The following is a 12,896-nucleotide window of genomic DNA, read 5'->3' as shown; positions in this document are numbered from 1 at the left end:
TTTGTTGGTTAACTATAGCATGCTTTTGGCATAACCTTTTAAAAACACACGCTAAAACAATAACTCTAATGTATGATTTTATGAGCTTCTTAAACTGATTTTGCCATAAAATATACCTAAAGATTAACTTGCTCAAATTTTGGTAGATTTTATCAGCATAATAATAAATATTTTATCTTTCACGATTAAATGTTATGTTTGAAGTGATCTGAGTTCCAGAATGTGTCAAAATGAAAATCAGCAAAACTGGATTGCGGAAAAAATGCCCAGGCAAAATGCTCAGACTCTCAAATTGACGACACTAATTGAAATAATTGATATCGGCTATTTCATTTAAGTTAAAGCGATATGCATCTCTATTTATTTCAGTAATTTTGTGACTATAGATGTCATTGTCACACTTACACTTGACCTGAGCATTTTAACCAAGATCAAGTTTTACCAATTTTGATCTTAATAATTCTAAACATCAAAATCGATTGCTAGTGATAGAAAAATATCAATACTTCATGATCAAATCTACTAAAATATTGTGCAAGTTCATATTTGAGGAAACTCACTCAAAGCCAGTAAATTATGAAGTGATTCATTCATGTAGAGGTGACTCACACTGTCAACAAATAATGATGAGACAAGTGCTTCAGGAAAAGAAGTAGCAACACTCAAGGTTTAACTGAAACGGCTATAAAGCCTTCTATCTGTTGTATTTAATAGCACACAATGTGCTTTGTACTCATTCAAGTAGGAACACAGGTTATGACAAGATTCAATGGTATATAAGGTACTTGATAAATACCTGGAAAAATGTGAAAAGAATAAATTATATTTTTTTGTATGTAGAAAGATTTATCACATTCTGGAAATTTCTTCAAACTGAGTGATAACTACTGACGCTACCATTAAATGGCTTCATAGTATTGCTATGAATTTATTAGAAGCTATAAACTAGATGCTTCTGTGAGCAAAAATTGAAAAAAATATTTATATGGATATTGAATGTGTGCCACTCCTCTCATGAAGATCTAAATTATAATCTAAGCCTTTCTTTAAACAATTCTCAACTACAAATCAAAGATTCGACTCAATTTTTAGGTATCACGTTAGACAACAACTTGACTTTTAAAAAACACATCCAAAGTCTCATCAAAAAACTTAATTACATATTACTAATATTACGTTTCATTCGCCCCTACCTAGACAAATCAACCATGATCAATTTGTACTACAGTTTTTTCTATTCTCTTTTAATTTATGGAATCGAGTTTTGGGGCCACGGCAACAAAACTGATTTAAACAAACTTTTAATCATGCAAAAAAAGGCAATCAGAATAATACTCAATTTTAAACCAAATCAAACAGTTTCCAAAAATTTTAAAATTTTAAAAATAATGCCAATTGAAATTTTATTCCAGTATCGCCTGCTAATGTTTTTAACAAATTCTTTCCCCATGGAAGAGTTGCAAGATTTTATGATAGATCATTGTCAAGATACCCGTTTAAAAAGTAAAAATCAATTAAAGTTGAAAAAGTGTTTGTCTTCTAAGGGACAGAGATCGATATTTTTTAGTGCAATGAAATTATATAATAAATTTTTGAGTGATTGTGCGGGCTCTGCTCCGGGTCAGCTGAAGGCGAAGTTGGTAGAGCGCCTGTGGGCGTCCTGGGACTGTCCTTCCTGACTCTGGTGCTCCGGAGTGTGCGCTTATCGCTGATTCTGTTTCTTTTCCTACTGCTTGCTGGGGCTGCCTTGACTCTAGCCTCTGGCTATCTGGCATGTCCTATTGCTACTCTGTGTATTTTTTTACTCATATTGTCATGTTATTATTACGCAATAAAAATCAAATCAAATCAAAATCAAAATCAAAGATTCACCATAATCATGTACCCTAAACTAAATGAAAGTGAAGACAAAAATGGAAAAAAGTTGTTGACACAAACCAACAATACAAAAGTTACTGTACAGTCATTAATTTTAAAAACACATATTGATAGTCAAGAGTCGGCAAATTTTAAAACTGGTTTGTTTTTCAACATGCACAGTCTTATACTTTAGAGCTGACAGTCTTATAGATTGAGTTTACTGAAATAATTTGTGCAGCCACTAACTTTACATTGACATGAGTGTACAGTGAGAATGTAATTATTTTCCCTTGTCAGTATTTATGAGATAACTCCTAAGCTATGTTCACCGTTATTGATACTGGCAAATACGCATTAACGCAACCAAAACTGCCAGGAAGCAGTTATTTTCCTTTGTCAGTGGTAATGAGATAACTCCAAGGAATTGTTAAAAATCCTTAAAATTTACAAAATGCATATTCATTGTCATTGGTGATGGAATGGCTCATATTTCATTTATTTTATAATTTTATGGCTACTAACTAAAATGTGTTTAACTTGACAAACATTCTATTTATGTTTGCATAATTGAGGAAAGAAATCAAAGTTGTTCGTTCAGAATCAGTATATGGAACAAACATCTCTAAATGGTTTTATTATAAACAAATTAATAAGGGCTGTAAAAATATAGATGGCCTCTCACAGAGACTTAGAAAACTGTGTTTAAAGAACTTTGTTTATTATAGCAAATAGTATGCATAAAAAGCAGCAGCAATTGTTGAACTAGCACAGAAAGCTTGCACAAGCTTAAAATAAAAAAATAGTATGAGGTAAAAAGAACTGCATGGCAAAAAACTGGTTCTAAACATTGCTGAGACACATATACTACTAGAGATATTGCTCTAGGGCATATAACTACTAGAGTATATCCATTACCTATGAATTGCTTGATTCAGAATGTATGAACTGCTCAGAGTAATCTCGTATGTCATACCATCTGGTTCCTCAATAATAACTCAGCGGAAATCAGGTAAACTAGAGGAACACATTATAAGTAATTTAATAAGACTGCACAATATATTTATATATATGCCACAATAAAGAATATCATATACATGAAAAACCTTATGTTTGATAAGCAAGTCATCCCTCGAAGCAGCAATTTCAAAAGGGATAAAAGGGATGAAAGTCTTGTCATTAGTGTACCTGGAATTTTGTCTTTCTAGTGGTCAGTAAACACTACAGCTGTATATAGACATAAAAACTGATAAGGCAGCAAAGGATTAGCAGGCGATTACTCAGGGTCAGGTGGGTTGTATCCAGGGAACAAAAACAAATCCTTCTGAAGAGTCTCGGTCATAGTCGGTTGTTGACCTCCAAATTGCATGCTTCGCTTTCTCACTTTCTTCTTAATCTATTGCCACAAAAAAGTGTAAGCTATGCCAATTTTTAATAGTTCGACAATTATAAAGTGTTTTCAATGTATACAGCAATCAATTAAATCTTTCATTGATTGAAAATTGAGCCCACCGAATATAACCACTTTTATAACGGTAAAAACAGCCAAAAATTAACCTAAGATCACCTAAAATAATGCCATTTTTGTGACTTTTAGAAATTATTTGTCTCAACGTGTAAGCTAATTTTTAACTATGTCTGAAGTTTTTTTAAACATCTCAAATAATCAGATGCAATTTACAGTTCTCCTTCAAATAGTTTGATTTTATGCTGCTTAAATATTATTTAAAATTGTTTCATATATACATTTCTTTCAATTTTAAGACAATGAACCTCAGGTAAATCGATAATAGATGAAAAAATGGAAAACAACAAAGCTCTTGTTTAAAATTGGAACAACCTCCGGAAAAATATGAGGAAACATGTTCATATAAATTATTTCGGAAATCTCTGAAGAGCTGCAGCAGTTATCACAAAGAGGAAATCTCATTTGAATTTACGACGTAAACTCTGTAACATTACACAATATGACAAATTGTCAAAAATATATCAATGATGAAATATTGTGCATGACGAGTATTCACTCAGCCATACATGTATCCATACATTTAGAGTTATCTTATATATGTGACTTTCAGTACTGTTCTCCTGACAGATTAATTACTCTATTGAAGAAAAGAAAAGGATTCTAATAAAATGGTTTTTCCATACACATAACTTATTTATAACTAAACAAGTGTTAGTGAACTGTAGAGTGATACATTAATTAATATATCAGACCATGACATTCGTTAATGTGCCACTGGACACGTTGTTATCACATGTCAACAGCCCTTACCAAATTTAATAATCAAATATCTTGGTTAACGTTAATCAAGCCCAATGCAACTATATATCTTTTTAACTGTGAGGAAAGTTAGATAAAAATACGAACCGATCAAAGCAATTATTGATCACACAAAAGTTTTGGGTCTAGTTCTGATTGTACTTGGCTCACAGTAGCACATTAAAAATGCCCTAATGTGACAGAAAGCGGCATATTATTAACAAAAAATGTTAAATGATGACATAGGCATCAAATATAGCTTAAACATAAAATTTCTATGATAAATAGTTTATTAAACAATTTGCCAGTTTATCAAATATTTTATCCTACCTGTTTGTCAAAGAGAGTCTTGAGATCTCTATGGCAGGCATGTTTAGAAAGGGACTCAACAACAGCAGTAATAAACCAGGAACCGTCTGTGTGATGTCTATATGCCATGTGACCTGTCACATTGGAAGAGAGTTTCAATGTGTAATAATAGTTGTGTAGGTTAATTGAGATGATTCTTAAATATTTTACGGCCACTTTTGCACTACTGCAGAAACGCTTATGTGACCCGAGTGCCATTTTAATAGTTCTGTGAGTTTGAAGTGGCTCAGAAACTATCCAACTTATTAACTGGCAAAAGGGCATAATATTTTTACAAAACAATCAACCTAACATATTTATAGTAGAAACATATTTAAATTGCCTATAGGACAGTTTCAAACAGTTAGGATAAGCATTTTATAATAGTGGTAAAAGAAATAGTTGAAATATAATACGTTTTTTGTGTCATATTCCGGAGAGTTTTTATATATCTATTAAAACTTTTAGAACTTTGTAACAACACTTTTAATATAGGTTTCATTATAAATATAGAGTCCTACAAAACCTACAGTATAAACTATTAAAAGAAAAATCTATATTGCTTGGTAGTTGCTGAACTTTCCAATTGAAACTACGACATTAGGAAAAAGTTAACGAATGAAAAATTGATGAGTTAATGAATTTTGAAAACTTTCTTGAAAGTTAAATTCAAACAATTCGTTTCAGCTAGCAATGCTTACGTTATTGTATTGCAATTTTGTCTAACTTTGTTACAGTTATTTTCAGTTTAAATTTAAAACAATGTTTGTTAGAGCACTTATCTTCTTTCATTTTTTTAAATTTTGCTAATGATCATTATATTTTGTACAATACAAACTTGTTTGTTTTTCGATCGAGGTCAACCAACCTTCCGAGTTCATTTCATATTTTATTGTGTGACATGACTCTGCAGTAAGGTATTTTAGCTTCTCTTAGCTGCTCTCATGTTATCTTAATACTTCGGATGGCAAAATAAAATGGCTAGCATTTACTAATTAAAAGCTAGAGCCCAAACAGCTGTAATTTGCTTAGTTATAAAACCAATTGCCAAATACAAAAGTGACTGTTTTTGTATTCAGCATCAATTGGATAGATGTAAGGACACGCAAGTGAAATTCTGTTGCTGAGGGACTTTTTCTGATATATTGCTTGCTTGGGTTTGCAAGAACAAGTAATAACAAAGCGCGAGCCAAAAAAAAAATGCTGTGTTTTTAGTTGAAACAAATGCTGCAATGAGACACTGCGCACTGAGTAATATCTCAATCAACATGGTTAAACAATATGTACGGAACATCAAATATGTACACCTCAAAACGCTCACTAAAGGTCAGTACTCAATTTATTTAAAAATGCAATAAAGTACAGGGTTGACCAGCAAACACTCGCAATTAATTGTTCCAATTAAAAAATTTAGTTAGAAATCGCACTAACCACGAAAACTGGCTTCCCAGATCAGCAGGTCATCAGTATCTAAGACTTCATGAGACCCCGGTGGGTGCAATAGAACAGAAGATGTGATTGGCCTTGCAGCTGTTGGTAGAGTCGTGGCTGAGCAAAAAGGAACTTCATTTGTAGGCAAACTAAACACTGATGCCAGAGAAGAACCTGGATGAGGTGATGGAGTGGCAGGTTGAGGGTCAGGAACCACTTCGTCTGGCAGTCCTAAAATACACCAGGAAATCATAATGGTAGAACTTAATACATGTAATGTAGAAAAATGTAGAACGTATTATAACAATCGTTCATTAAGGTTTAGTCATTAATAATAGGCTCACTATGTTTAGTAATCAAAAAGGAGAAAATATGGAATTGAAACAATTTGAGTTACAAACATAAGATTCCAAGTTTTTAGCAAAGTCAAATGCTTATTAATCAAGAGCTGTTTAATGCTGAAAAAGTGAAATAATGTAAGACAGACTTACTTTTACAAATTATTGGTGCCCTGACCAGATAACTCACCTCTAGAGCATGCCTGAATAATAACAAGTTTTGGTTTCCTGGCCATTGCTGGAAAGTTCTGAGCTGATAAGGCATTATTAATGTCTGTTCTCTGTACCACCGTTCCATCACTTCCAGATATGGCCGTCTCAGAACCATGGCTCATAATGACCAACACAAACATCCCATAGTTTCTATCAATTTGTCTGCCTGTCTCATTTCTGATTACTTCCAACATGCGCTGAAAGGCATGAAAGGTTTGAAAGGATTAGAAGGATTAGAAACTCAATGAATAAAGCAAACAATTAAAATTAAGGAAGAGGAAGGTAATGGCTTTTACAAACTGACTTTTGACACTGATGCAGAATCAATACAATTCTAGGTCTAAATGTAAAAATAAAAAAATAATATTAAAATAAAATATTCAAAGTTTTGTGCAACAATAATTTAGGATAACATGCAGTATTTTTATCTATTCTAACATTTTTCATGGTTTTTCACATTTTGATAATATTGTGATGAATTTACTAAGCTGAGCTGCTTTAATTACCGTAAGCGTTCAGCTATTCTCTGATAATTTAAAAGCCAGCTTGCTTGGAAATCCCATGAATTAACACTCAACCCTTGCTATATAAGCAGTGTTAAGACGGGGAGAATGAAGAGCACAGATGAAGTGATACAGATTACAAATGACATAACTAAGGACTGAGAATTACGTTCATAATCTTCATTAGGAACACCGTGGTACATTAACCTACCTCTGTGCAGCTTCGTGTATACTTTGCGTATATATTTTAACATTTCTACATTTAGAAGTGTAACTGTTTGAGTATTTATTATTTGTAAACACATCTCAGCATTACACTTGATTGTATTGAATTGTATCTAATTGTTCTATCTTTTCATGCTTATAGAGCAGGGGTGTGCAACATGTTTTTTTTTGAGGGCCACTTTTTAATATTTCAACAACACCTAAGGCCGGCAACCCAAAATAATGTAATCTAATCAAAAATTATGTGTCGAGTTGAGGAGACTAAGAAAATATTATAATATAAATAAGTATATTTCTTGCAAACAATAAATACAAACTTTTATTAGAATGAATCTGTAATATTTGACCAAACAATTGAGACAAACAAATAAAGTGCATATCAGATAATTAGTGTGAAACTTGGTATTTTACGTTTTTACCCAACTTTTCAATGTCCGCTTTTACTGATGTAGTAGCAACTCGACGTTGACTGGTCAGGTGTTCATCGGTGAGTTGACTTCGGTACCTGTCTTTAGTGAACATCATTTTTGAATAAAAACTGTTCACAACAATACGTACTGCCAAAAAGTGATAACATGTTTCTTGCATTCAGCTCTAGATTTGGATACTTTCCAAATACATATTTCTCATGAAAAGTTACTAAATCATTATTCGTATATGCTTTTCTCAAATCGGCATCTGATTGTAATTCTATCACCTCCATTTGATAGCGGTCAGGACTGTCTTCAGGTACCATGTCAAAGGGCTGAGAAAATAGTTTGAACTTAGGTTCACATTTCCTAAAATCAGCCAACCTTGTTGAAAATTTGAAATTCAACTTGTTAGGTTGTTCAGTATATTTGGAGCAATCTATTCCTAGCGGTTCTGTTTTTTTGACTGCTAAACAAGGAAAATGAGTAAGTTGGGTTTTACTCAGTTGATTCTGAAACAGTTGAAGCTTCTTTTCAAAGGAACATATGTGTTCAAACATCTTGTTTATCGACTGAAATTTGCCTAGTAGTTCAACGTTTAAATCTGAAAGATGTTTTGTGATGTCAGTTAGAAAGGCAAGGTCACTTAACGTGTCATCATCAGTTAAACAAACAACATCCTGATGCTTGTTCACCATGAAAGTCATAATCTTTTTCTCAGGTTCCAAAATCTTTTTAGCGAACTAACTCGGCTCAACCAACGCACTGCAGAGAAGTACACAACATCTGGGTAATCTGAATCGAGCTCTTCAAAAAAATGCCTTTAATTGGCGATGATTGAGTCCTCGAGCACGAATGTAGTTTACAGATTTAACCACACTTTTCATCGCATCAGTACAACCAAGAATTTCTGCGCATAAATTTCCATGGTGTATAATACAATGATTCACCACAACCTCTGGCGAACCTATGGCATCTAAGAATTTCTTGGTGAATCCATTAATTTTTCCTGTCATCAAAGGTGCCCCATCAGTTGTTAGGCCAGCGAGCCTAAAAGGGTCCAGTTCAAACTTATCCATCGCTACTTGGTCGCAAATGTCTTGTCCAGTGGTTGTTGAAGACATACTGGCCATGTCTAAACATTCTTCAATTGTTTCAAAATTATCTGTGATGCCTCGTATGAAAATAACTAATTTGGCAGAGTCACTAATATCTGTGCTTTGCTTTCATCAAGAGCCAAGCTATATAATGTGAATCTCTTTATTCGTTCTTTCAAAGTCTTTTCAATGTTAGCTGAAAACTGGTTAATCCAGTGGGCCACAGTAAAATGAGACAAACTGGTTTGTTGCAATAACTGTTTTTTTTTCAGGACAGGCAAAACCAGTGATTATACCCAATAAACTTTTTGCGAATTCTCCATCACTAAATGGCTTCCTTTTTTCCTCAAGTAACTCACTGACTTTGAAGCTAAGCTTGATTACAAGCTTAAAGTCTTTCTTATTTGAAGTAAACACCCCTTGTTGCTTCTTAATTGCCGCGGTCATCTGTTCCAGCTTGTCTAATCTAGATTGGCCTAACAAGGTATCTGTTTGGTATTACGCATGTTTCTTTTTACCACTGAATCTGTGCGCTAAGTCGTACGTGTTATTGTTGTTTTTCTATTATCGTTGATTGCGGAAATAAACGATGACCGGTCTTTTCTGGTTGATATTCTGTGACACGCAAGCATGTAATCAAATTGTAGCAGCACTTTACATGGTACCCCAAGTGAGGAAACAACCTTAAAACTTACAGAGATCAATACACCACACTATGGAGCAACTGTTAGCACCAAAACCGCTGGCGAATGGCCCTAACCTACCCGAAGAGTGGCAGATATTTAAACTAGATTTCGAACTTTTTCTCACGACAACATCAAAGGACGACGCTTAGAACCAAATCAAGACGGTTTACCTATTACGAACTATGGGTCGTAGAGGCAATCAAATATACGATTTTTTTAATTGGACCAATGCTACTGATAAATTACTTTACAGCGAAGTGATAAAAAAATTTGATGATTACTGCAAACCGAGAATTAATCTCGTAGCCAAAACACACTCGTTGCTGACATGCAAACAGGGGAATAAGATGATAGACAAATTCCTCAGTGGACTACACGCTATTGCAAGACTGTGTGACTTGAATGAGCTATATGATAGACTGGTGCTACAAGCACTCATATTAGGTATCGACAATGACAAGATAAGAGAGAAACCTTTTGATTTAAATGACACTCAATTCGACAGAGCTGTCGAGTTATGTAGACGTGATGAGATGGCCGCTATTGACTACATACTTATGACTTCAAAGTTAGAACCATCAACAGAACAGGTTAACTTGGCTAAACATAGACCACCCTACCGCAACACTGCTGAGAGTAAGACTGACAAGCCCAGACTGACAGACACTTCTCGATTCAGTAAATCAAACACCGCAAGACCGTCAAAGAACTCAAACTGTATAAATTATAGGGACGCTCACCCGCCCTGATCATGCCCAGTGTATGGCAAGACGTGTAATTATTGTAAGAAATTCAACCACTTTGCTGCCTAGTGTAGATTCCAGAGACGTTTGTCCAACCACATTGATGACCACGCAGAGACCGCCAATCATTTGACTTGGAATTACTCATCAGACGATGATGTCGGAATACACAATGTAAGTGCTACATTTATATCAGTACGAGACCATAAACTACTAGCCACTTTTACGACCAAACCGACTGAACCTGATTCAGAGTGCAGACTGGAATTTCAACTGGACACAACAGCTACTTGCAAGACCCTAAACTCAAGTGACTATGACAAACTGGGCAGACCAAGAATAGAGCCTACTAAGACAATTCTGACTTTGTATGACCAAATCACTTGTACTCCTTTAGGCTAGACACATCTCTCAGGACAAAACAAACAGGGACAGTACATGACTCTAAATTTTCTAATTGTTAAAAGAAGGCACCACAGTCGTCTATCGTGGAAAGCGTGCCAAGAACTCAACCTACTTCAATTGGTACCAAACGACGATCAAGAGAACTTTAACTTAACAACTACTGACAAACACATTGACAGATTACTGATGGACTATGATGACATTTTCACTGGACTTGGAAGACTCAAGCAAGAGTATAAAATAGAACTCACACCTGACTTTCGACTCACACAAGTACGACCTCGTAAGGTGCCATTGTCTATGAAAAATCACCTCATAGATGTCATTAATGAACTGGAGCAGCGTTGATTCATTGTTAAGGTGGATGAACCAACCGAATGGATCAGCAATTTACAGCCCGTACGCAAACCAAACGGCAATATCAGGATATGTATAGATCCACAAAACCTCAACCAATGTATTAAATGCAATCATTCTGTTATGCCAATTCTAGACGACATCTTACCACACCTGAACAATGCCAAATATTTCTCACTATGCGATGCTAAAGAAGGGTTTTACCAAATTCCACTGGCTGACAAATTTACGGATCTGACCACTTTCTGGAGTCAAAAAAGAAGATAGAAGTACTTGAGGATGCCGTTCGGAATTGCCTCAGCGCCAGAGGAATTTTATAGGCAACTGACGGAGGCTCTTGCAGGACTAGATGGCATAACGGTAGTAGCTGACGACACTCTTATTTATGGAACCACCAGAAAACAGCATGACTGCAATTTACAAGCCCTATTTGAGCGTGCTCGACAGATTGGACTCAAACTCAACAAATCCAAATCAAAATTCCTTCAAGATGAACTACCATACATTGGACAACTACCCACAACAGCCGGGCTTCAACCTGATCCTAAAAAGGAGGCTGCTATCAGTAGAATAAAACCACCTACAACCCAGCAAGGCGTGAAACGTTTTTTAGGACATGGGACATATATGTCTAAATTCATCAACAACTTGGCTGCAGAATCTAAACCTCTGCGATGTTTACTCAAACATGACAACGGACATGACTTTCAATGGACTGATGACCAAACAAATGCTTTCAACCGACTAAAGACTTTGCTAACAGACTCAAAAACTTTACAGTACTTTGACTGCAACAACTTATTACTGTACAGACGGATGCTTCGATGGCCGGAATTGGGGCAGCACTTATGCAAGAAGACCAATCTGTAGCATATGTGTCGCGCAGTTTGACTGATTCACAACATAATTATGTACCCCTTGAGCTCGAATGCCGGGCTATAGTATTTAGCACAAAATGTTTTGACCAGTATATCTTTGGACACCGTAATGTAACTATCCACACTGACCATAAACCTTTAGTCCCTATTTAAAATAAAACAATACATAAGGCTTCAAGGAGACTACAGGCAATGTTACTGTACCTGCAATGATACCCTAACCTAAAAGTGATTTGGCAAGAAATGACCAAAAAGTTGACTGCTGACTTACTATCAAATGACTCATACTTTGACTCGCCAAACCACCAGGAGCTACCCGAACACACCATTCAGATTGACCCACAAATGACTGACTCCCCTGTTATCAATGACTTGACTCATGAAATCCGAACAGCTACTTCGCAGGACAACGAACTCAAAACACTCAAACAATTTATCAACTGTGGTTGGAATGCTCCTAAATGCACTACATATGACAAATATTATCACTTTAGAGAGGAATTAACCATTGAGAACAACATTGTACTTAAGGGACAACGGAGACTTATACTGAAGGTGTTGCAACAGAGTTTCCTTAAACTCTTTGCAAACTGGGCATAGAGGTATAAATTCAACACTTATACGTGCTCGGCACACCGTCCTTTGGCTAGGTATCACCAAAGACATTAAAAACTATACTGCAAATTGCCCTAAGTGTCAGAGGGACGCTCCTCAACAGCAAAGGGAGACCATACTCAATCACCGAATTCCCATCAAACTATGGACTAAAGTGGGGATTGACTTATTTGAAAATGACAATACACACTACCTGGCCATTGTTGACTATACCACTGATTATTTAGAGTACGAGCTACTGTACAACCAAGTTGCTGAGACTATAATTCGAAACGTCAAAAGCTGATTTGGACGACTAGGCATTCCTGAAAAGGTTGTGACTGAAAATGGACCTCAATTTACATCTAATCAATTTGCTATTTTTAGCAAAACCTGGAACTTTAAACACACCACCAGCTCACCCTATTACCCACAATCAAATGGAAAAGCGGAATCAGCCGTGAAGATCATCAAAATGATACTGCACAGATGTGCTGAGCCCAAACTAGCGCTATTAGAAAACAGAAACACAACAAAAGAGCATA

At 35.4% G+C, this 12,896-nt stretch overlaps 1 protein-coding gene across 1 annotated transcript; it reads right to left on the bottom strand.

Annotated features, from left to right (window-relative positions):
* Positions 1 to 3,133: 3,133 nt before the first annotated feature.
* On the bottom strand, positions 3,134 to 8,724 carry LOC137398234 (cell death protein 3-like). The gene is made up of 5 exons (XM_068084341.1): positions 8,542 to 8,724; positions 6,431 to 6,650; positions 5,903 to 6,133; positions 4,454 to 4,566; positions 3,134 to 3,253 (listed from the first exon to the last, which is right to left on the bottom strand). Exons 1-5 carry the CDS (start codon positions 8,722 to 8,724, stop codon positions 3,134 to 3,136), a joined length of 867 nt encoding a protein of 288 aa, XP_067940442.1.
* Positions 8,725 to 12,896: the final 4,172 nt, after the last annotated feature.

Source organism: Watersipora subatra, chromosome 6 (assembly GCF_963576615.1).
Source record: "Watersipora subatra chromosome 6, tzWatSuba1.1, whole genome shotgun sequence".
NCBI lineage: Eukaryota > Metazoa > Bryozoa > Gymnolaemata > Cheilostomatida > Watersiporidae > Watersipora > Watersipora subatra.
This window is presented reverse-complemented; position numbering and strand designations above follow the sequence as displayed.

Excerpts from the sequence above, each read along its gene's own strand:
- LOC137398234 (XM_068084341.1), bottom strand. The coding sequence starts at position 8,724 with ATGGCCAGTATGTCTTCAACAACCACTGGACAAGACATTTGCGACCAA. Across the intron at positions 6,134-6,430 it reads TATTCAGGCATGCTCTAGAG|GACTGCCAGACGAAGTGGTT; the intron begins GTGAGTTATCTG and ends GGTGTATTTTAG. Across the intron at positions 4,567-5,902 it reads CTGGGAAGCCAGTTTTCGTG|GTCACATGGCATATAGACAT; the intron begins GTTAGTGCGATT and ends CCAATGTGACAG.